General features: G+C 38.7%; 2 protein-coding genes across 2 annotated transcripts; both read right to left on the bottom strand.

Moving 5' to 3' along the window:
- Positions 1-1,636: 1,636 nt before the first annotated feature.
- On the bottom strand, positions 1,637-8,344 carry LOC149841892 (uncharacterized). Its single transcript, XM_090000543.1, has 9 exons — positions 8,330-8,344; positions 8,123-8,239; positions 7,012-7,455; positions 6,263-6,663; positions 5,140-5,239; positions 4,939-4,998; positions 4,763-4,849; positions 2,562-2,690; positions 1,637-2,135 (listed from the first exon to the last, which is right to left on the bottom strand). The coding sequence occupies exons 1-9, from the start codon at positions 8,342-8,344 to the stop codon at positions 1,830-1,832; spliced, it is 1,659 nt and encodes a 552-aa protein (XP_089856669.1). The 3' UTR covers positions 1,637-1,829.
- A 10,956-nt stretch (positions 8,345-19,300) lies between these two features.
- On the bottom strand, positions 19,301-24,661 carry LOC149841891 (putative inorganic phosphate transporter 1-3). The gene is made up of 3 exons (XM_090000542.1): positions 24,332-24,661; positions 21,704-22,481; positions 19,301-19,851 (listed from the first exon to the last, which is right to left on the bottom strand). The coding sequence occupies exons 1-3, from the start codon at positions 24,659-24,661 to the stop codon at positions 19,301-19,303; spliced, it is 1,659 nt and encodes a 552-aa protein (XP_089856668.1).
- Between the last annotated feature and the right edge of the window lie 1,194 nt (positions 24,662-25,855).

Here is a 25,855-nt window from a genome sequence, read left to right as displayed (position 1 = left end):
CATCAGGTCTCAGCATTTCATCAATTCTTGAGCTTCCCCAACTCTTTCACACTAGGACTAACCAGACAAGCAGGTTGGTCCAAGGGACGACATCCTTCTCAGGCATTTTACCAAACAGCTTTCAAATAATCAACTGTGCCATTCTGCCATTAACCGGAGATCATCATGCTCTTTCATCACACCACATCAGGTCTCAGCATTTCATCAATTCTTGAGCTTCCCCAACTCTTTCACACTAGGACTAACCAGACAAGCAGGTTGGTCCAAGGGACGACATCCTTCTCAGGCATTTTACCAAACAGTTGGAGAGCATAACCGATCCAGTCATCCTGATTAAGATTCCTCATTAACACTGCAAGATGGACGTTAATCATCCCTGATAGAGCGTCTCTCCATGAGACCGACTATATTCCGTTCAGACATTTCAGCAAAACAGCTTGCAGGCATCACTGGTTCGCCAGGTTTGTTGTGTACCTGGAGAGACGCAGGCATCGCTGGTTCGCCAAACAGCTCCCATGATCATAGGCTCATATCTTTCCATAAGACTGTGCCTCGCCTCTCTCAGGCATTAGCAAGGAATTATTGGGCGTGGTTTTTTTTTTTCCGGCAAGTACTGAAAGTGGGTTTAACGTAACCATAGTCAGAAACGTCACCGATATTTTTGGAACTTTATCGTGGTATTTCCAAAGGCCACTATTATACCGGAAAAAAACATGATGTTTTTAAAATATCACCTATCTTGAAAATTTCATGTCCTTATCACGAGTTTTTATTGTTATTTCATATTTTATTTTCATATTATTATATATCTGATGTTTTCTCAAGAATTTTCAAGAAAAACTAGATTTTTTGAAATATCATTCTTCTCTCCGACATTTTCCCAAGAAAGAGAAATTATTGACTATGAAGGTACTGAACGTTGAGGGCAATCCGGTACGTGCAAACAGATCAAATTTGGTAGTTCATTTGAATGACTTGGATCCTGTAGGCCATAAAAACCCAGTAGGCATTAGGCACCAGACCCAACCATTTACCCAATTGAATCCAGGAGGAGCTTACTGCAACTGCGTCATCTCCAAGATCGTTGAAACTTGACATTCCTAAGATTGTTAGCCATGATAAGATGCTGGATCCAGCAATACCCAAAACTATTTCATGGAGAAACATGTCTTTTATTTGAAAATTTGTATTTATATTTTTATTTTAAATGTGTCCTTTCATATTCTTATCTTTTTATTTTTTGAAAACATCTTTTTATTGTATTCCAGCAAAAAGCATATTTTTAATATTTTATATTCTTTCTATATCTATTATTGTTTTAAATGCTAAGATTTTCTCAAGATTTTCCCAACATTTATCAAAAATTTATAACATCTTGAGATTTTGCTTGCCAATTATAGCCGAGATGCCGTAATAAGTGACTATGAGAATGAAACATAATCACCAATCTCTTGTAAATGTTATGATGTTGAAGTACCACTAAAAAAAGTCACTATTTTCTGTTTATCATGATTTGTTTTGCTGTCTGGTAAAAATAATCCAGATAGAACTGCTGTTTCGTTCTAAAATGGAAACAGTGATGAGAAAGAAGTGCTATCTTACATTACACAATTCCAAATTTACATTCTGCGGACTTTCTCATAAATTCGTCTGCTAAGAGGGAAAAGAAAAGGCAGGCTAACAAATACAATGCCAATCAGCTTACAACCAACCACTTGTGTACAAAAGAAAATTGAGAAAGGGCTTACAATTACAATGTGAATTTGCATATTATCTTCACAATCAGCTACTGCTGCATTCCGCAATGGGAACCTAAAGGGGAGTGCTGCCTATGCTCTTGTCAGTTCTTTTGCCAGTAAATATCTGTGCGTAAAGTTGTGGGGTAGCCACTCAACACACTTGCGCAGCTTACTCTGCAAGCATCTCTGCACGGCCATACGCTGATTTTCAGGCAGACAGTTCTGAACCATGAGCAATAGACCTTCTGTACTTAAGCATGAATCCCTTGCAAAAGTCTCCAGAATCCTGGGGAGTATAATTTTCTCTTCATTGCGTATGCCTATACTTGCTTGAATGAACTCCTGCTTTGCAGCTTCAAGCTCTTGGAATACCTTTTTTGGTGTGTACATCCTAACCTTAAACCATAAAAAGAAAACACATTCTCAATAAAGTTTTAAACCCTGACATAAACTCTATATGCAACTCTAATATAAGCCATACAATTGGAAGCAGTTGCCAAATAAAACATGTATTCCAATAGAAAATTTGATGTTTCAAAAGGTTGTGTGATTCAATATGTAGAAATAACGGCATTTGCAGTTTGATGGCAATGAAAGCCAATGCTGCCCTATGATGCTTGGTTACACAATGTCACTGGGTAGGATATGCCTACTTGCCTGGACATGCCAGGCAAGAAAAATAGATATCTTGGTCATTACCTTATGCTTGAGAGAGCACAAGATATAAATGAACTCGTAGCTATAGATTCGTTCATTGAATGAAAAGGTTGAAATACATGAAAACAGATTTCAGAGGATTCCAAGATTTGGTGAAGAGCATACCGCAGGATCTGAATAGCACCCTGAACAAAGAGCAAAGCAGAGAAGAGGTTCTGGATGATGAATTGCATAAGCTTGCCGATCATCTCCAACTTTGAACTTTGTTTTCGGGGACAGTAGTGTCCGAAGCCACTGCAACAGGTGGTTAACTTTGTTATGCATTGGAATTAAAACCCTGCTTTCTTAAACAAAAAAAGCAAATTAAATCTTTTCTGGAAAGATGAGATATTGATATCAGTGCCACAAGGTGCAAGAGTTACAATCAAGGAAGCTCAAGTATCACATTAAAAAAGAACCATCAAATGGAAAAAACCAAAGAAATACTGAAAGTCTCAGTTGCTGGCAAAAGGCCAAGTACTATAGACGTTCTCAGTCACCAATCTCATCATAAAAAGCTATTTTCAGTTTTTAAGAATCGGAAAACTTACTCTTTTGCTTTCTTAAAGTTTTTAATAGGTCTATTCCAACAGAGTATAAAATACCAACTTCACTATAATTTTGTGGATTTTTTTATTATCTAATTATCTATAATTATCTTACTAGTATATTAGATGATAAGAACATTCAGTTAATTGGAACCAAACCAGTTGAACTCACTTTTCTTTGCCACCATATCCCAAACCCTAAGGCCTCGTTTGTTTCATTCCCATGTAAAGGAAAGGCTCTACATGGGAGTGGGCACAGATTTCTAAAAAATCCTGCCAGCTCAGCTTTCCCATTTGAAAGCTTTCATAGGGGGAGGTATAAAAGCATTTGCACATAAAGAGTAGTAGGTGGTTGGAAAAACTGGGGCCCACTTGCGCCAGCATGGTACTTTCCCACCATGATGATTTGATGTTTGTTTTATTCATGGTAGGAAAAGATTACAATAGGGTTGCCAGCTCAGCACTTTCCCATGTAAGTTGAATGAAACAAACGAGGCCTAAAGAAAAGTTGTCTGATTTTGAAAGAAACCTAATTCACTGCTACAACCTTTCAACTTATTTGAATTTGCAACTGATCACCATCCCTCTTCTTTTCTTCTTCTGTTACCCTATTGATGTTGCTTCCCTTTAGTTTCTTCTCTTTTTCACCATTGTAATTACTTCACCATCTTTGCTTGGTTGGATTTCATGTCTCCATTCGCTTTCATTTTGCTTGTTAAATATTTATGCACTGTCTTTGCACCTTCACCTATTATGTGAAATATGCCTGTGTTTACTCATCAACCATGTCACAGACACGGACATGGGTATAGGACATGTGAGTACACTTGGTATTACACAGGAGTGTTGCAAAACTAGGACACTACAGGAGTACACTTGGCATGCATGTGTGATTTAATAAAAACTAATAATAAATCCACGTTGAAGATTCTCACAATTAATGATAAATTCTGTAAAAATTCAATATACAGCAAATGATCAAGATCACAAAGAAGATACATGAACACATTGCTGGCCATGTCTAACACAGGTTTAGTTGTGTCTATGAGGCATCTGGTGCCTCCAATATCAGTTTCTGGTGTTGTGTCATGTCAAAATGAGAGAACAGTGAAGTGTAGGTGTGACACAGCTGCTCATCATGCAGCAAAAGTTGGTGGCTGGACAAATGAGAACAGCAATCACAGTTATGGTTAGTATAATGAGCCCTCAAATTTCATAGTCCAGTTTAAGTGGACACAAGTATGGTGAAAGACGACAACAAAAAATGCAGTGATATTTTCACTTCAACTCTACCATAAGTTAGTCTGATGCATGCCTCAGACCAAGGAATTTCCTGGTGAGAGGCGTGCACTGTGCACTTTATAGCCTATAAGGAGTGCACCTCACAGCATTTGGGCCTCAGTTATCAAGCTGCCTGTATTGACAGGCGGCACACTTTGCGTGCCTTGTGGCATGCATTTTACTAACTGGCACACTTTTTATGCCTTGTGGAATGCATTTTACTAACAACAGTTCAGTATTTTGATCTTATAACTACCTGTTTGAAAGTAGAATGATAGACTAAATGTTCAGTGTCACCACTCACCGGAAGACCAAAAATATGCACTTTATAGATTCTGAATGCATCAAAGCAAGAAGCATTAGAGAGTTAATAGCTACCAGAACAAGTGGCACATCACAATAGCCATAGAAAATACAGACATTCCAATCCTTGCTATGAAAAGAATTTGTGGAAAATGTTGGTTGAAGGAAACAAAATAGGCACCTCAGGAAGCATACCTGAGCAGGTCGATGCATACGGCACTTCAAAATTGAACACTGTATTGTGTCCGCATTTATGGTTTGACCTCCCACATTATAAGCAGACTGGATAACATAAAGAATATCTGATGACTACTAGAGAAGCATTTGAATTAATAGCCCTAAACCATTCTTATTATAAAATGCCCCTCTACCTTGACAAGTAAAGATGCTCTCTTAAGATTATTTTGAGAGATTCCGCATGTTAAATATGCCTGCACATAAAAGGCAACTATTATTAATAGCCTCAGAATAATCAGAACTTTGTCAGAAGGTACAGTATGGGGAGTAGTTGAATGGGCAGTTCAAGGATTGCATGAAATGACTGTGAATCCTGATGTGGATTATAAACTTACATGCATCACCAGTGCATTGTGTATGTTGATCCAGAATGCAAGCTTCTCTTCATTCTTCAACTTTCTAGGATCAACCTTTTCTAATCGACGCACAAGGGACCTGAAACAAAGTCACTAGACTCACTACACTTTGAGAGAGACATTTAGAAAAATCTGTTCAACATTTTTAGAACAAACTACTACTTATGGCAGTAAATGGATGGGGATGACCGGATTGAGAGCTTCTGTATTATTTATGGTACTGGTACCATATCAAGTAGCATGACTCATCTGGTGTATTTTGACATGTGTTGTTTTCACATCTTAGCTACCATACATATTTGATCAACTGACCAATATGCACTGCTCTATTTTTTTTTTTAGTCTTTACCAGTATTTTCTCCACAAAATTGAATCTAAGGTTTACAGTTTTACATCCATAAAATTTTCTGCACTTTGAAATGCAATTACCCTAGTTACAAGTTTGTCACTGAATAAACATAATACACTGTCTGGAATATGGCTTATGTTCTACAGGATTTCTTACAGTTTATAGATGGCTGTATTTCTATCAGGAAGAGAAACTTCCGTTTGGATAAAGAGTTCATGAATCTTAATTTGGCTTTCAGCTTAGTACCTTTATGTTTCCAAAATGGGCATGAGATTCTGAAAACTTCCACAGCTTAGCTTATCTAAGTAGCATGAGCAGAGTCTATCCAGGTCACTAGAGCAGGTAGATTATGTTGTAGAATATGTTGCATGTAAATCTAGAGTTGGCTATGCAAGTTAATTTTAAGAAAATAAGACCAACTGAGAGTTGAGTAATGGAATTTATTGGACTTGACAAGTCAGCCATGTCATGCCTAATTGGAGCAGCCCTTGAGAAGGAGGAATTCCAGTTAGAGATCATTTGCTAGACAAAGAGGTGAACTTGATTAAGTGGGAATCATTTTTGGACATGATTTCATTAATTCTTGGTTGGTTTGGTACATTTACATTGTGAAACCATGTAACAGATTTTTTCATTCAAGAAATAATGGATTTACGTCTAGAATCAAGGATGACTCTTCCGGAGAAACTAAAGTAACTAAACTGCATAGAGGAGGCAGCATATCGACATTGGAATTCCTAGACAGACTCATACCTGTAAGTTTGTAACATGCTTTCAACAGATTTTAACCTTGGACCATCCGTACATATCCAGGGGACCTCCACCATTGTGCTGTAAGGTCCATCAGGTTCAACTGCACATTCGATCTGGAAAGGGTTTTCTAATCTTATATCACAAGTAGTCTCTTGCTTGCCATGAGGACTCCACATATCACATGGGTCCTGTGGTGAGAATGTGCTTATTGACGACAAGGATGAAGTTGGTGAAGAAGAAACACCAAGATGTGGAAGAGGAGGTTCTGCAAGCTTGCAATATATAAAAGCTACACATCTAATCATATCTTCTGAGAGCCTATTAGGTGTCTCGGGAACATGATCTGCAATGGACGTTCCAAGATGATCTGCCAGACTGATCACTCCTGAGTTACTGTTCTGCTATCATAGCAACATAACGACCAGAAACATGATCAATAGCATTAAGACATGAATGCCAAAGAATCATACATTTGGGAGAGCTATAGAATTGATCAGGATTAGTAACTTGAACACTAAAAGCAAATGCTCAATCAGTTTTATATAAAAATAATCCACCTTATTGGGTATGTTTCATGATGACTTAGACAAGCAAACGGGATCTGTAAATGTATAAATAGGCCATGACAGACCTTCCCAAACAATTTCCTGAGGTGGTCTACAGTAATTTCTGTCTTGCAGCATCTTGACAAAAGGTCTAAATAAAATTGTTGTCAACAAATGAAAAAAACAGAATTGAGAAAGTTTTACCTCTATTGAATATAAAGGTTGTGAATGACAGTTCCTGAATGTTTTCCCCATATTTTCCATAGGAGGAGAATTCCTAGCTGAACATATCGAGCTTTGTGATAGAGACGAATGACAGCGTTGAACACCAGGGTCTGCTTGCCTGTCAATGCTGCCAAGATTGTTGGTATAGTTCATATGATCAAGCAAGGAATTTTCAGGGAACAGTACTGAATTTGATGGCATAGCGTGACTATGAGAATTAGCTTTTCTGGGTGTGATCTCAAGCCCTGGAACTTGTGGTAGTAAACCTTCCCGAGAGTAGCTTAAACTTTCGCCCACAGAAGTTGAGTGTGATGCAGGAATGTGTTGGTTGAAGACTTGCCGATACAGTGAAAGAAGATACTGCTCCAAATAAACAACTTCCAATTCAAGTATAGCTATTTCCTTGATTAGTTCCTCTGTAGGCTGCACTCATGTAAAATCAGATCCAACAGAAAGGTTATAGAAGTTGGAGGAAAGCAAGAATTTCAAGGGAAGAACAAAAAAAAACAGAAATTGTACATGCAATCAGAGCATAGAATTGACTCCAATTTTTCATTGACACCAATCTGCAACTTATGTTCTAAATGCAAAGCTAGAATAAGTTCAAATCTTGTAACTGGCAAGAATAGCTAGAATTTCAAAAATTAACGCAGAGATGTATACAAAAAGGCCAATTTCTGCTGAAAAAACCTGATATAATTGCTGAAAGGAGATCATTTTAAAGGAGATTTTCTTGTGATTTTCCTCATTGAACTGATTGAGCAAAGAAAAAAATTCCAATCCATTTCCCTTCCATCTGTAGCCCTTAGTTTTACTGTCCAAAGACAAGTTCAAACTCAAATTATGACATTAACCTGCAAACTTTTGTCAAACCTGTCGGGCCCATGTGACAACAGTCATAACATGCACATCCAAGAGGTGGGTTATGCGCAGATAGTAAATCTTGGCGAGTTCCATTCAAATTTGAACAGGGAGCCTCATATTAAGAGCATTCATGATATGAAGTCCCCCTTTAGGTGCATCCGGTGACATAATGAATAACCCCTTCAAATCACTAAATATGTAATGAATGAGGGAATTCAGAAGGTACCTTTGTCATTGATTTTCCATTAGGAGTATCTCGGCAGATATGTCTATAGCCCAATGCCTTCTCTAAAGCTTGACGTACCAACAGTTGGTCTTTTAATCTCTTCTCCAATTGTAAAATCTGCATTGAACACATGCGCAACACCCACTCAATGAAATTTTCGTTTTTGTGCCTAGTAACCTATACATTAAATAAGCATAATCCTATTGCCATGAGGACCACCATGGTTCAAGTTTCTTACCTCTTGCTTCAAAGTAGTCTGGAGCTCAGCATTAAGGGATTGTTTCTTCCTCACATCTATATCACACTTGATTTGCTCCAAGTCCTAATAAACATATATACATTTGACAAGCAAATGATTAACAGACTTATACTAAATGGGAGTTGAATATCCTAGAGAAGGATGTGAAAAGATAGTCTCACTAGCTTTATATGACGAGGATGTGACTGTTGGCATGAGATGTCTATAATGTCTTCACTCCTTCTGAATTGAGGAGCACTGACATTGCATATATTCTTGTCAGTGTGAGCAGCAGAAAAAGAAGAAGAAGAAGACCATATTTGGGATTTTTCCTGATAATGTCATTTACATTTGAACAAGCAGGAAAGCCACAGTGGGGAGAGCTAAGGGTACCTCTTAGAACGCTCATATCTCAAGGAGGAATCCTTGGTAGTGGACGCTTTTGACGGTTGTTCTAAGCATTCCAGAACTTCCATCGCTGTTGAGTGTTCCCCCTGCTCATTGTCCATTGAGAGAGAGAGAGAGAGGGAGAGAAGAAAGCCAAGAAAGCTAAAAAGGCAAGCAAGAAGTGAAATCAAGAAAAGAAAAAGTTGGAAATCATGATGTGGGGTGTCAGGTTTCTGCTGATAGTGCACAATGGGAGAGCTTGTACCAGAAGCCTGTCCTTACTGTCCTATGAAGACATGGCAATCCCATCGAAATACAAACCCGATACATTGACGATTGACCAGATGCAGGCAAAACCATCCAACCAAAGTTTTTCCTCCTCTCTCTTTAATATGCGTATATGATGAGAGAGAGAGAGAGACGATCAACTAGTTTTGTCATTTAAAGCAAGAGGAAATTACCTAAAAGTCCCTCTGTTCATGGTTAGCGCCAAAGCCTTGGATTTTAGCATTTAACAATCCAAATAATTTAAATCTGGTACACAGGAACGTTGTCTTGTTACCATAATGTAGTTGAAAAATCACTGGTGCAAGTCATATTCACTCAATCTGACATTATAGATGCTTTTAACATGGTTCGTTTGCTAAGATTTGCACTTTGCTTTATCCTTTTTCAATGAAAAATGTGGTTTTTTTATTTACAAAACTTTGTTACATTATAGGCGGTTGTTTTTGAAAGTTGAAAACCTGGCTTACATGTTGCAAAAACATTATTGGAAACCCGTTTTCCACTAAAAAGCCCTTTCTTAATGCAATTAATTGTTTTCTTTTTGGATAATCCAAGGGAAAAACCCCAACACCTACCGCACCTTGGCTGGCCTCCGGTTGGTAAAACCCTTAAGGGTTTTACCCCCTTGCCTAAAAAAAAAGGACTTGTGAATGTCACCAAGGAGCATCAAAACACAACTCAAAACCTTTATCCTAAAGTTAGTTTTTTTTTTTATATATATTTATACAAAGAAACCACCCTCAAGATCAGAGACCTAGCAGCGCTATGTTACTTAAAGTCATTTTGGCCATTTCAATAAGCAATCCGTCAACAGAAAAGTCGTGCTAAACGTCAACCAGGCGAAACAAACGTATCTCGAGTGGTCGCCCTACCCCGTTTTTTTTTTTTTTTTTGTCCTGAGGGTCGTCCCCTGTCCCGTGGCCTTAACTATTTTATTTTTGTCCATGGAATCCTCCTCGTAATCCTTTTTAAAATTCATACACACACACACACGCGGCTGACTTTTATCAACCCGATGAGCGATACGGTTTTGTTGCGGTGCTCCTGTTTCCTTTTGTCCTCACCCTCACACCATGACAAAAAGGGGGCTCACCCATTAAATTAAAAAACACTTTCAATCTGGAATTAGTTTAAATAATTACCGTCCGTTGGATAAAGAGGATGAAGGGATCGAAGTTGTTGTCAGACGGGGAAACCCTAATCCCATACTACGAGGCATTGACTTCACCCATCCCCAAAGCCCCAAAACGCGTTACTTTTCCGGGTCGGATCCATCCAGACCCGGATATGTTTTCAGGGAACTCCACATCGGGTTAGGATCTGAACCAATCCGGTTCAGATCCGTGTTTGACAAAATAAACAGTGGATTTTGATAGCATCCCGCGTGGAATCTACGCTATTGGGTCCGATCTAAATCTTATAGGACCAGATTCGGGTCGGTATCCGATCATAGTACCCGAACCATTGACAGGCGGTTTGTGGCCGTCTGGTAGTAGTTTTCGAGGTAAATTTGGGGGTTTATTTTTTGGGAAGGGCGTTAGGAAGACGACGAGGAAGAAGGTGTGATCGAGAAAATGACAGACATGCCCCTCAATTTTGGCAAATGACATGGACGCCCCGGCCCGTCTGTCGAGGAATGGACGGGAATCTCTTGGAAATGACCTAAATGTCCTACATTCATTTTGGGTCCTAGGGATAAAGGAGAATGGATTAGATGTCCTTGGTGTCTGAGAAAAGGACTTATTAGTCCAAGAAGTTTTTAAAAAGAGTTTGATGGGGACCATCTTTTGGAGTCCCTTTTCCACGAACATAGACCAATTTGAATTTTTGGGTCGTGAACGTCCTAGTATAGTCATAACTTTGGGATCTATATCCGGATCCAATTTAAGCTTTGTGGCAGCAGTTTCGGTAAAACCTGGAGACACCCAGTTCGTTTGGATCTGGCTCCGACTCAGACTGGATCTGAGGAGACCCATCATGCATGTCATGGATCCCACATAGATTCAGACGTGAGCTGGCCATAACCAAGAACATGGGTCGGTTCCAAGTCCTACCTGTACCCACTTAACATGGCCTGACTTAATGTGGGTAGCAATTAGCATCCGCATCGAGAGAGAAACCAAGTTGGATCTTGAAAATGATATGCTGGACTCAATCCATGTTGATTATGGATCCAAGCCCAGTCAATGCCTCCATCTATGACACTTGTCCCACTTATAGTTGCTACTTACCAAGAACCATAATGGCAGTATAATAGGAAGGCAGAATAATGGAATTAGAATGTTTGTTTGGTTCTCAATTCTCATCACAATTCATATGTGTGAATGCCATATGCCATGTAGCTGCCAAACACTAGGAACACACATATATAGAAAGAAAACACAGAAAAATCAATTTTAGTTCATTTATAACATGTCAATATATATATATATATATAGAAAACACAGAAAAATCAATTTTAGTTCATTTATAACATGTCACCAAGTTCGCACTTTCCAAAACTACTATTGATTCATTATTTCCAAATAATTAACAACTTTGGTAAAGATTTCCTATACAAGTTGGATTCTTACTACTACAAGAAATTGTAAAATCCTTGAAAAATGATGTTCCGGATGATGACCCCATGTCAATTTCCAACAAAATGTCAGAAACCCCATCTTGAAAAACAAATCCATTTGGCAAAAAAAAAAAAGAAGAAAAAGATAAAAAGAAGAAACTCTTTGCAGCAGGTCACACTACCTTCCTTTTCATCCTTTTCCTTTTTTTAGTGTCTTTTGAGAGAGAGAGAGAGAGAGAGAGAGAGAGAGAGAGAGAGAGAGAGCAACAAGAGTGGTGGTGGTGGTGCATGGTGGAGTGGACCAGAACGGCGCTGAAGCGACAAACGAAGGTTCGAACCCGGAAGGAACAAAGCAGGCAGGGAATGGGAGAAGTGGACAAGAGTCAAAACGCCAATCATATGGGAAAAAGGCATCTCAGGTCACGCCCACAAAACCCCCACCCAAGCCCACCATCATACGCCCCATTTGCACCCTCCTTTCTCCTTTTCCAACTTTTGCTTTTCCCATGCCATCCTGCTGTTTAATAATAATTTGCATGGAGAAAAAGAATATGAAAACCCTCCTGCAGGGCCCACATAATATTACACTAATTAGTTAATATTTGTGAGGCCTTCGGATCGGACCAGTGCCGAGTGGCCAGCTGGGCATCATACTTTTGTTGTGCAATGTATAATTGCAATTGATCCGCTCCCCCACAAATGTTTGTTATTTGGTTCAAAATTATGGTTTTTTGGGGTCGCCTCTTTTGAACCTTTGTCCTTTTGGCAAAGTTTTTTGGGAAATTATTTTTGAAAGAAAACCCTACTACATTGAAAATATTTAGGCTTGTATTGATCATTTTTTAGGAGCTCAAATGACTTATATTGCCTAGAGTTGGCCTTAAGAGCAAGGCTTGTCAATTTGAATTTTGAACATTGGATTTTTTTACTGTTTTGAACTTATAAAAACGGGTATTTAAAATTATTAAATGTATTTTATTTTTCAACAGGTGCATCTTTCTGTTTTCAACGTTTGGGAACCTTGACCATTCAGTCTAAGGTATTTTTTGTCATGTTTGTTTAGTACCCTTGTTCCAATGTGTATCCTAACTTGTTGAGTAATGAAGAGACACACTAGCTGTTTGGGAGTACATAGATGGGGGGACTAATGTGTCTATTCAAGCCTCAAACACCTTTTTTTTTTTTTTGGTTTTTTGTCCATTGCTGTTCGCTTTTTCTTCTTCCTCTTCTTTCTCTCAGGGTTGCTCAGTGATCGTGTGGTGCTGATCGTCTTGCCTAGTAAGATTTAGGCGCAGGCTTGGTTGTATTCTAACGATGGGAGTGACTGTCGTTCTTAGGGTAGTGCATCACACTGTGCCTCCAAGCCACCGGTTTGCATCAACTCTTCTACAGGTCGCCTATTCAGAACTAATATTCCAACAAAATGTTGATGATTTTTTGAAAAAAATCATGAGAAAAAATGATATTTTAACGGTTGTTTAAATGTGTCAAGTATTACAACACTTTCAAAATATGATGATATAGAGAATATCATAATTTTTGCAATGTAATGGGTAAAGTGTTAGGGGAAATGTTTATTTGATCTTTTCACATTTTTTAATGTTTATTTCTTTTTCTTATACTTTTATATTTTAATTACCTTTTTGCTGAGACTTTCACAATTTCCATGGACCCAAAAGGAGAGTAGCAAGGAAGAAGGTAAAGTAAAGAAAAAGGAAGAATGTAAAGAAGATAAGGACACCAACAAGAACTTTCAAATTTTGAAAAAGTAGACTTGAGAACAGTGGAGAAACAAATAATATAGTAATATAAAAATTAGCCAACAACATGTGGAATGATTTATCCGACGAAAGAGAGACCATAACTTGGGAGTTGGTTATTTAAATTTAAAAGAAATGTGGGTTTTACAAGGTATGCCCTTATTCCCCTACCTGTAAATGGTCATGAGCTCGTGATATTGCTTTGTGTCTTAAATCATGAATTACTAGGGCAGCATCTGATTTAGATACCAACTTTGAGGTTTACTTTTAACTGAAAGTTAGGATATATGGATTTTGTTTTACAAGTTAGGGATTTCACAAGTTGATGATCTCTCCTTTTTTTGAAAGGCAAGCTGGGGTTGGGCAGACCCTACCAGATTCATTCAGTTTAGTAAAATTGCTACAAAATTATGCAAGGTCTGCCCGTCCAGTCTCTAAACTGATATTAAACCCAAGTTCAGTTAATTTCAAAATTTCAGGCCACCCACTCCCGGCTTGAAAAAACAACCTGCACTACAATAAAATCTGGAGTTGGGGTCGAATGGTACCTCCATACTAGGTGATGTATCCTGCAAATGCTTATCTGAGTCCAGCCCGGTTTAGGTGGGGAACCAACATTCCAACAAACAGTCATGGAAGAGTTGCGTTTGACTGAGAAGTCTTTGAGCTTTTCCCAGCTGTCTTTGAACTTGGTAGGTAACCATGATCGGATGTAGCAGTTGAGATTCACCCTTGGATGTCGTTTGACACTGTATAAATTTATTGTCCACTTTCATTGGCTCACTGCAACCGGACTATTAGTTGTTTCAGATAAATCGTTGATAACGATTTACCATCTACATTTATGTCATCTAAAGGTGAATATGGTTAACCACAATATCTAATTAAGATGGGTATCGTTAACTACATTTGAGGCTCGTCAAATCTGCAGGCACAACTTCATCAGGAAGATCGTTTGGGCTCATCTACAAGGATAATGGCTAACTGCATTTGAGATGTATTATCGTCATTTGGGGAGGCAATAACCAACTCTGGATAATGATTTATCTGGTTAGCCGTTACCTACATTTGAGGTGTAATATAATCGTCCAACATAGAAACTGTATTTAAGTACTTAACCATTGTAAAAATGTTGTATCGAGAAAGACTTTATAAAATTCCTTATCTCAGATTTTTTCTCCAATCCTTTAGTTTTCTTCATGGTATCAAAGCAGGGGCTTTGATCCTATGCATTTCATCTTGCCAGATCTTCAGTTTGGTTATCGCACATTACCAGGCTATTGCTAGTGATTATCGTCTTCAGCATCTTCAATTTTGTTTAATGGTTTTTATAGTATTAGCAACTGTGCCAGTCTATCTGAGAATGCTCAAAAATCAACAGTCAATCCTTTCTTTCTCCATCATTCAGATAATTCAAGGATATTGGAGATAACTACTCGATGTGGAGTAGAGACATGGTTATGGCACTAAGTGCTAAGAATAAATTGGGTTTCGTCGATGGATCAATCATGAAACTCGAATATGCATCACCAAATGTTGCTATATAGGAGTAGTGCAACAATATGGTGTTATCTTGGTTACTCAACTTCATTCACAAGGATCTAGTAGCCAACATTATCTATGCTCAAACAGCAGTTGAGGTATGGGCAGAGCTTCGTGAGAGGTTCTCTCAATCAAATGCTATCAGAATATATCAAATCCAACAAGAAATAATCAATCTCAAGAAAGGACAATCTTCAGTAACAGTGTATTTCACTAAACTGAAGGGGTTATGGGATAAAATGCCCACATATATTGAAATTTTGCCTTATTCGTGTGGAGCCATGAAGGTCATTCATGACCTCCAACAATGAAAAATGCTTGTTCAATTTTTGATGGGCCTTAATGATAGTTTTAGTGTCATCCAGAGTCAATTACTCCTCATAACACCCTTACCAAACATATTCAAGGCATATTCATTGATAATTCAAGAAGAACGACAACGTGACCTTTGTCTCATGCCATCTCATAAACCGGTCATCGAGGCAATCTGCCCATCAAAACTGACACACTGAAGATAGGCCAGACGCATCCCAGACCAAAATGCCACCATTATAGGCGTCTGGGTCACATCAAAATAAGATGCTACTATCTTCATGGTTTTCCTAACCGATCAAGGGGTTCTTCTAATGCTCTCTTCACCAGCTAGGCTAATGTCAATGCATGTTCCTCCACAACCGAACCCGAAAAACCAAATTTCAGTCCCTTTCTTCCCAAACTTACTCAACAGCAACATGATAAGATCATGACCATTGTCAATCTAGATAACCAAAATACTCCATCTATAACCAACCTTGCAGGTAATATACCCAAACCATTAATTTGTTTATTTACCTCTCAATGTTGGATTATAGATTCAGAGGCCACAAATTACATCACAAACTCAATATCCAACCTTTCATAGTCGGTGTTGATTTTCTCTCCACCCATCGGTCTCCCTGATGGGACATTCGCCCATGTCACTCACACTGGCACTATCATATTGACTTGTCATAACCTTACACAATGTCTTATGTGTTCCTCATTTCAAATTTAATCTCATTTGAGTTAGTAAGTTAATTCATGATTTGAAATATGATGTGTTTAAAGAATATCATTGTGCTTTTTAGGACCCACACTCGAAGATGATGATTGAAACAGGTAGGCTGCAAGAAAACTTGTACATCCTTGAGACCGGTGGTAATCATGCTTTGAATGCTTTATCCCCTCCCATTTGGCACCTTAGACTTGGACATTTATCGAATTCTTGATTTCAAATTATTATTAATTCCAATAAAGTTAATGAAAAAGTTTTTCATGAACATTGTTCCATTTATCACAAGGCCAAATAAATCAGATTGTTGTTTTTTCATGAGACCATATCATCTTTCAAATCATTTTAATTACTATATTGTGACATATGGGGTGCATATCAAACTCTCTATGTCAGGAGCACATTTCTTCTTGACTATAGTAGATGACTACAATAGATGCACGTGTATATATCTAAGGTATAAGTCAGAGGCATTCAATATTATCAAAAAATTTATCATGTTGATCCAAAATAAATTTCAAACCAACGTTTTGAGCATTAGATTTGATAATGGAATCAAATATTTTTTAAATAACATGCAACTTTATCTTAAAAAAATGGAATCAACTACCATCATAGTTGCGTAGCAACCCCGCAACAAAATAGAGTTGTTGAACGCAAACATAGAGATTTATTGAATATGGCTTGGGCCCTCCGATTTCAATCAAATTTATCGATCAAGTTTTGAGAGGAATGTGTTCTCAGTGCTACATACTTTATCAACCGACTCTCCTCAAAACCCTTGATAGATAAAACTCTTTATGAAGTGTTATGTAACTAAGCACCTAAATATGATCATTTACGAATATTTGGATGCTTATGTTATGTGCGTTTCACATCAATCATACCCATAAATTTGACACACATGCTAAATAATGCATTTTTTAGGATATCCATATGGTTAAGTTGGTTATAAAGTTTATGATCTTGAATCTCAAAAGATATTTGTTAGCCGAGATGTTAAATTTTATCAAAATATTTTTCCTTTTCAAGATTATCTAGCTCCTCCTTTTGATGCTAATCATGCTATACACATTCCCATATTTGAACTCCAAGACTTTTTACCCCAGCATCAAGCTCTTGAGCCTTTGCCCACCCTCCTGAATGCCTCAAATGATACCGCATTATCGCCTCCTTCTGACCACTCGCCCAATCCTAATACCACTCATAGCACCCAAGCCATCTCTCACTTTTGCATATATGATCATTTTCGCCAACCACCCTCAATTTCAAGTGTTACTCTGCAATCCCTATACTTCAATCGGATGACTCGTGTGACGTGGCTCCAAATATCCACCATCCTCTTAACCATTACCTTGCATACCAACGCTTCTCTCCTTCATATAGACTTTTCTTAGCCGCTATCACCCAAAATCCAATTGGCCGTTACATTAATTAGACATCAATAACATTTTTCTTCATGGCGACCTTGATGAAGAGATCTATATGAAATTATCACCCGGCTTCGTGCGTGAGGAGGAGACTCGAGTTTGTCGCTTAAATAAATCTCTATATAGATTGAAGCAAGCATCAAAGCAATGGTTTGCTAAAATTTTAAATGCTTTAAAGAAAGCAAACCTCAAACAATCTCTAGCAAATTATTCTTTATTTTTTGTTAATATCAATAGATAAGCGAACATATATTCTTGTGTACATTGATGATGTGATCATCACGGGAAATAATTCAAAAATGGTGACACGGCTCAAAGTGTTCTTAGATAGATCTTTTCATATCAAAGATCTTGAAAAATTATAATTCTTTCTTGGAATTGAGGTAGCTTGATCCAAGAAAGATATTTTCTTAAATCAAAGAAAATATACTCTTGAGTTGTTGAAAGAAGTTGGGCTACAAGGATCCAAACCAATCGACGTGCCCATAGAACCAAATCATAAATTGTATCACTCTAGCGAAGTTATCAAAGATCTAACATCTTATAGAAGGTTTATTAGAAGGCTCATATACTTGACCATAACTCGACCATATATAACATATGTGGTCCACATTTTCAGCCAATTCACAAGAACCAAGGCAATTATATTGGGAAGTGACTATAAAACCCATAAGGTACTTAAAATCGACATCGAAACAAGGAATTTTACTAGTCATAAGGAGATTTTAATTTATCCTACTATGTGGATTCAAATTGGGCCGGTCAACTACAGGTTATTGTACCTTGTGGTGTCATCAATTTTTTATAAAACTAGGAAACAAAGCAAAGTAGAGTATCGAGCTCGTGTCTGCTGAAGCCGAATATCGTGCCTTGGCAGCAGGTACGTGTGAAGTAACATGGTTGTTAACTTAACGGTATGAGAATTCTACAAAATAAGGCTGCAAAGATCTTTTGTGATAATCAACCATAGATGCATATAACAGCCAACCCAGTTTTTCATGAACGGACAAAGCACATCAAGTTGGATTGTCACTTTGTGAGCGAAAAAATTACAGCAAGCAGTCATTTGCAGTAAATTCGTCCCCAGTAAAAATAAAAAAGCAAATATATTTACAAAAGTTGTGGGACCTAATCAGTTTATTCATTTAGTAAGCAAGATGGGCATAATTAATCCTGAAAAGCCCATATTAAGGGAGAGTGTTGAAGATTGTGTATCCAACAAAAAATAAAAAAAATGTTAGCTACAAATCAGGAAATGAAAGCCATTGGGCAAAATAAGAAAATTTAAAACAGCGTGAATTGATTGTCTGGCTGGAGAAAGATGTTATAACAGTTTTTGAATCCCTACTATCAAGGGATCATTTTTTCTTTCTTTTGTACATTTTCTGTTTAACAACAGTGTAATACGAATTGAATATAAGTTACCAAATTCATTTTACCTCTTTACTTTTATGGGCACACACGTATCCCGTCTCTCACAGCTCAACAAAGGACATTGACAAAAAGGACAGGAGACACATAATTTTTGTAAAACCAATATATTAAAAATAGTATACAAGAGGACATACAGGGCAGGAGAGCCAATTGAAGCATCCTGTGAGTCTGTGACATAGCTTATGGTGCAAAATAGAAATATATTCTCTATGTCTAAACAAAGATAACCTAGGCAGTTTTTACAAAAGGAATTGGAGAATCAATTTTCTTGGCAACCTTAATTAACCTCTCTACACCGAGTACATTTTTGGCATAGGGCAACTATGACTAATTTCTTCAACTCAAGTTCTAAATGAATTTTGCACTTAACCTCTTTATAAAAAGACTATGTTTGGCATCACCCAGGACGGTGACCAAGTTCATGAACTTCAAAATTTCCAATACACTACTCTAGCAGTAGAAACCTTGAAGTTCATGAACATAATTCACATTTTCACATGATGCAATGATCATAAGGCCTCCATGGCAGCTTCCTCCTGGGCATATCTCATTACAGGTGCTGTACCGGCTTCGATCATGCCAAATTCGTCATTGGACTCACCGGAGATCTCCTCGAGAGATCGGCCTGAGGTCTCGGGCAGCAACAAGCTGAAGAAAAAGCCGAAGAAGTTGGCCATGGAGAGGGCTATCAGTGTTCTCTGGACATGGTTTCCTGTGCTGCCCACACCGGTGATGTTGATCATGTGCGCAGCCTGGCTAGTGTATAGAATGGCGAAGGAGCCAAAAATGGCGCCCATCCTACCAAAGGAAGCACATATTCCGTGGCATGTTGACCGAAACCGAGCTGGGAAGAGCTCGGCTGCGATGATGAAGGTGGTGCAACTGGGTCCGAATGTGGCGAAGAAGAAGGTCAAAGAGTACAGGAACACAAACCAGATATGGTGACCCCCACACAGCTCGGTCCCGCATGCCTTGCCCCGCCAGTGCTTGTATGGGATGGACAAGACCAACAGGAACACAGTCATGCCGCCAAACCCAACCAGCTGGTTGAACTGCCTGCCTGGAAAAGAATGAGCCAACCAAGTCAAACATCTTTATCTTTGTTCTATTGGCCACCATCTGTGAGATGGACGGTGATTGTCCACCTAACTTTGGATACTAGACCAGGGTTTTGAGTTGTAGTGTTGCCAAGGTGTGAGTTAAGGTCATGTTGGCTAGGCTTAGACCTGGTTGAGTGAACAAGTCAAAGGCTGGCATAGCACCCAGTATTGCCTTGAGTGCTGATCAAGTGGACTCAGTCAAGGATTGGTTTAACAAAAGGAATGTGGCATCTGACTAATGGCTTAGAGGAGGCTTTGTTTTCGCACCAAGTCTCACGAGTCATGGCTAGGTCTAAGGCTTGGTTGGTTCCTCACATTTTCAATTGGGTCCTCTTCAAGTCTATCTTAGCATTGAGATACAATTATTGAAAATAATAATAATTCAATAATTGTATCTCAATCCTTCCCAAGATACAATTATTGAATATTCATTCAAAAAAGAGAGAGACAGTTCATGAATATCGATATAAAATATTCATAAGTCCATCTTGGTGATCAATGCACCCAGCTGGTGCAATCTTGCATCTTTTCCTAGTCTATCTATGTTTTGAAGGTGAAGGTCATAAAGGGTTCTGATCCAAGTGTAGGATCCGTAATGTCTCCAAGCATGTCTATTCAATCATGGTATAGACAGTTCCCTAGGTTCATTTTCAGGTTCATCTGGGCAACAAGTCTGTCAATATGCATTCTGGTTCAGACTGGTACAATTGGGTTTACCGGATTATCAAGTGGGATTGGTGGTGTCAGGGTCCTATAAGTCTTCCGGAAGCAGGCCCATCTCTGACACCCCCTCCTTTTAATATATATTTTTTTATCTTTTTAATGAAGAGCTTACCTTTATTGGGCTTAAACATGCTAGGTTTAAAACCAAATGTGGACCCTGGATCTGGTCTGTCCATAACCCAAATTCGTAAGCTGGAGAGACCCAGTCTATATCCAGTTAAGCCAAGACTCCAATACAGAGTCACAAGCTCACCCGGATGGAATCCCCTGCCTAACATCTTGAAGATGAACAGCAATGACTGGCACAAACATTTGAATTTTTGGGTTCATCTTTGGTACCGGTGAGGGTACCATAACACTTCAGTGGAAAGTTTAGTAAGAAACATATAGATGTGTGTCATATTCTTTTAATAAGAAACATGCTTTGGATCTAATTGTAATGATAATAAAAAAAACAACTTTTTGGTATAAGTGAGCTACTAATTTTTATGTTATTTTAAAAAGGGTAAATGTTTGCTACCCTTGCAGGTTAAGGAACCCTTAGTAAAAAAAAAAACTGTAATATTCTTAATTTTTGAGGTTTTTTATATATCTGACCCTCCAGATGTGAAATACATGTTTGGGTTAGTAGAAATGGGTGCTTGGATCATGTTATTCCAATGTGTATGTAAAGTTTTTCAGCGGTTGAAAAATCAATTTACGTCAAAAAAAAAATGATCCAAGAGTCAATTCCTACTAATTTGACTCTGCTGAACACATCTGCATTCATGGGGTTAGATTTGATCAAAACAACATCAAACTATGAGAGAACCAACTTGGGGTTTACTTCTCCACGAGAGTACCAAATACTTTCCCATTTAAAACTCTGCCTACAGTCTAGGTATGAAAAATCTTTTAGTTTGATGCATTTTCTCACTGAAAGAACCACTATGAAGACCGCATCCATATGAATATGAGCACACAACAAAACCATTCAAATGAAAAAAACATTGGAAATCGGAGAGGCTACTAGAAAGTACGGTACCATTGAAGGTACCAAATGCAAGCCCTTAGTAAAACGAGGAAAATATAAGAAGAAGAAAGACATACCCAAACGGTCAATTAACAAGACGGCGCACCAATATCCAGGGAAGATGGAGACGGAGGCGAGAATCACCTGACCCTTGGCCATCTTAAACACCTCCTCAATACCGTTAATCTTTCTCGCATCAGGAAGCCACCCAATTGCTGTAAAGATATCCTTATTGAACAGTATCTGGCTGTAGTAGCATATGTCAAAGAAGAACCATGCACCAGCTGCACCAACAAGGTGACTACCATGGCGTACCATGAACTTTCTCGAGAACAAACCATATTCCTGGTTCTCCATGAAATCGAAACTCTCAGCTCCATCGTCCATTTCTATGCTCAGGACCGACTTCATCTCCGATACCGCCTTCTGCTTGTCCTTGAGGACCAGAATGGTGAACCGAGCGGTCTCAGGCATCCGCTTTCGCCAGTAGTATGTTAGCAATGCCGGTACCGCACCGAACATGAGAATGAACCGCCACAAGTAGTCGGCCTCCGGTACGGTGAAGTATACCGGCATGTTGGCCGATTCGACGGACTGCTGATACTTCTTGTTGAAGAAATGGGCTAGGACGGTCGCGAACACACTCGAGGCTAGGATACCGAACCCTTGCATGCCAAAGATGGCTGCCATGAAGGCGCCACGGGTTTTCTTATTGGCGAATTCAGCCATGATTGTTGCCGAGAGTGGGTAGTCACCGCCGATGCCAAAACCGAGCCAGAATCTGAAGAAGCAGAGGGTTGTCATGACTGATTTGGCACTGTGGCCGAAGGATAGGCCGCTGCAGAGGGAGCTCACCTGCTGTGCAAGACGAAACACTGTAAAAAAAAGCAGGCTTTTTTTATGCTTAATAGCCGAGGTGAAATATGAGGATTTTTCTATTCATCAAATGGTACAATTGGTTGACACATGCTTTGTTCATGGTGTGTCAAGGGAGGATCAGATGTAATGTGATTGCACACTTTAAGTGTGCTGCTACACCTGATCACTTCTAAAAGTGTACAACCACATTGCACCTAATCCACCCTTGTTTGTTGGCACAAGGTATCTTTAGTCACTGGGGAGTGCATCCAGCTTTGGCCTTGCAGAGGGACACATACCCCAGGTCTTAAGGACGGTGGATCAGGTGAAATCACATTGCACACTTTGAGTGTTCCACTGCACCTGACTGCCCTCCATCTCTGGGATACAGGCCCGATCAGGTCCAGCGGCGGACTAAGGTGTACAATGTGATTGCACCTGATCGAAAGTCGGCTTTAAACTTGTGAAGTCCCTTCAACTTGGGATGCTGCTAGCCAACCCTTACACAGATGAGCTAAGCTCTGATGGGCATGGTGTAAGAAATCATAGCAATAAGAAGAAGAAGATGACTTTGATCAAGTCATGAGACCTGCAAGATGACTTGGTTTGTGTTTGGATTAATGTTATCAGAATCGGTCGAATATATCGGCCACCTTCACTTGTTCAATTGAAAATCGGCTCGAGTTTTTTTTTTGTTAATTGACATTTGTTATACTGTTTAAGCACTGAATGAATATTTTAGAATTTGATTAAACCCTATAAATCATCATTTACTTCATCTTTGTATTTTTCTTGTTTTAAATAAATTTTTTGAAATTTGTTATTTTTAATGGTTTTTGAATTTTATAGAAAATTAATTTCTTAAACAGAGATTCAAAATGATTTGAATTCAGGCTGTTCTTTCTGAATCTTTTTGAAAAAAATGATTTGGGAAATTGAACACCTGGAACATGTTTGGGCTCCATTCATCCAACCTGAGCACTCTTGAACCCAAACCCAAGCCGAGCAACACCTTAATGGATCTGATATCTGACCCATGGCCAGCACTATTTCTTTGCTTTATCACAAGGGTAAGTAGAATGTAAATTCTAAACCGTGCAGGGGAGGGACAATATTTTGTAATAATATTTGAAGGCACAGGCGAATGTTTGGTATTCTTACGGCCTTAGGTCCTGTTTGTATGACAGCAAAACCTGGTTTTGACAAACCAGATTTTTAGCAAACTTGGATTGCCAAAAATTTATTTAAATTGATAAAAATCATGGAAAATATATATATTAAAATATAGGTGATGTCAGCAGGTTCTGTGTGTGGCCCAGAGCTCTCTGACATAAGCTATTTGAGTTAGTTATAATTTGAGAATTTTTTTGTTTTTTACTTTTAAATTTAAGCAAAAATCAAGCAAAATTCAGATTAAATTCAGACAAAATTTAGAGGCAAAAATAAGATTAGATCCACCTCAAAATGTAAATTGCATTGGGGACCTGTTTTTTCCAAAAATAGAATTACAGTTGGCCCAAAAAATGCATTTTTTCAAAAATGGCTGACCTTTATTTTTGACATTTTTGTGGATTGGATCAGATTGCATCATGTGATTATTGCATACACGTAGGTTTTTTAAGATCTTTAAAAATCAATGGCTCATAATGTATCACGATTTCATGACTTATAACAACTTGTTTTATGTTGAAAAAACATGACCCAAAACAAGATTTCTATCAAATATACTATGTTAGTACATCTTTAAGGTCTGACTGAGAAGTTTCTGGTAAGTGGGAGTAGGTGCTCCCATTACCATATATATATATATATATATATATATATATATAAGCAAAACGGAGACTCACCGCCATGATGAGGATAGTCATGCCATAGGACTTCTTTCGACCGAGCCGGTCTCCGAGCATACCGAAGAAGATCTGGCCGATCATGGCGCCCCACAGGGGAGTGCCATAGAGTGTTGCAGTGATGGGGGTAGGAAGAAGGCCAGGCTTGTTAACGGATGGATTGTAATAGTAGAGCCGGCCAAGTAGGTTTATGATGCTGGAGACACAGAATATGTCATAGGCATGAGTGAAGAATCCGATGCCCGCAATGATGACTGCATTGAAATGGTATAACTGGATCCTGGCCTTGTCTAGAGCTGATAGGAGGATATGACCATTACTTTCAGACATCTTTTTTTTTTCTGTTTCTCTGAAGATCCTCTTCTGAAGGAGGGAAGGGAAATATGAGGAAGATGGTGGTGGGCTTTGAGTGACGATGCAAGAAGCAATGTGCATTTGCGGATGAGAGGGAGAGTCGGTGAGTAGAAAATGTAGAGACGAAGGAGAGAGTGAGAGAGAGAGAGGTGGAGGGGTGTGGAGTGATTGCAGGAATGCAAGCTGAAAATAGTGCTCCTGCCTGATGGGTCGAGGGTGGTGTATGTTCCCCTGGAACACGGGGCCGCGTGTTTAGGGGTCCGAATGAGTGCCAGCTGGTTATGTACGGAGGAAGATCTTGGGTTTTGCAATATTCCTTCCTTCGTACACAACCAGCCGAATGAGTGCCACGTGGCACTCATTCGGACCCCTGAACACGCGGCCCCGTGTTCAGGGGGTAACATACAACATACAACCTGCTCGGGATGTAGAAGCTTTGAATTTGGATGATGTGGCCAATACCAGATACAATTAATTGGATGTTCCCTAATAAGGTTCGAATTCGGTTTTGGATGGTGAAAAGCTAATACCAAATTAATCTGATTTGGATATCCATCAAAGCTGCATATCCTTTGGATTTAATAGCAAAAACCCGAAACCTTAGAACCTGCATCAGGCTATAATTGGATATGGTTCCGGCTTACCAAATCTTGAGTAAATTAAGTTAGGTTCGGTTGGAAATTGGATAAAATCCGAGCTATTGACATCCCTACTTGGCATGAACGCATAGCCATGAACACGACCAAGTTAGCTGGTCGTTGAGCGTAAGGATAGTGGTGAGGAAATTTAGGCTAAGTGGTTGACTTCATCCATTAAATCTTCTCTCTCTCTCTCTCTCTCTCTCTCTATATATATATATATATATATATATATATATCACTACAAGAAAAATGTTAATTAAAGACGAAATATTGCGACGGATTTTTTCTGTCGCAAATTTACGACAGATTAGCTAGAAAAAAATTTCATCATGAATTCGTCGCTAAGTAGCGCCGGATTAGCGATGAAAAACTTTTACCACTAATTTGTCACTACTGAGCGACGAATTAGCGACGACAAATTTTTCGTCGCTAGTTCTCAATACAAGAAAAATAATTTAGCGATAGATTTAGCGAGGGAAATTTTCTGTTGATAATTCATCGCTAATTAGCGACAAAAAAATTCCCTTGC

Source organism: Nuphar pumila, chromosome 3 (genome assembly GCF_984573655.1).
Source record: "Nuphar pumila chromosome 3, dmNupPumi1.hap1.1, whole genome shotgun sequence".
NCBI lineage: Eukaryota > Viridiplantae > Streptophyta > Magnoliopsida > Nymphaeales > Nymphaeaceae > Nuphar > Nuphar pumila.
The sequence above is the reverse complement of the archived record's forward strand: the minus strand, read 5'-3'. Positions and strand labels throughout refer to the sequence as shown.

Excerpts from the sequence above, each read along its gene's own strand:
- LOC149841892 (XM_090000543.1), bottom strand. Across the intron at positions 7,456-8,122 it reads ATGGAAAATCAATGACAAAG|CCTACAGAGGAACTAATCAA; the intron begins GTACCTTCTGAA and ends ACATGAGTGCAG. Across the intron at positions 2,136-2,561 it reads GGTGCTATTCAGATCCTGCG|GTTAGGATGTACACACCAAA; the intron begins GTATGCTCTTCA and ends TTATGGTTTAAG.
- LOC149841891 (XM_090000542.1), bottom strand. The coding sequence starts at position 24,661 with ATGTCTGAAAGTAATGGTCATATCCTCCTATCAGCTCTAGACAAGGCC. Across the intron at positions 22,482-24,331 it reads TGACTATCCTCATCATGGCG|GTGAGCTCCCTCTGCAGCGG; the intron begins GTGAGTCTCCGT and ends CTTGCACAGCAG. Across the intron at positions 19,852-21,703 it reads CTTGTTAATTGACCGTTTGG|GCAGGCAGTTCAACCAGCTG; the intron begins GTATGTCTTTCT and ends ATTCTTTTCCAG.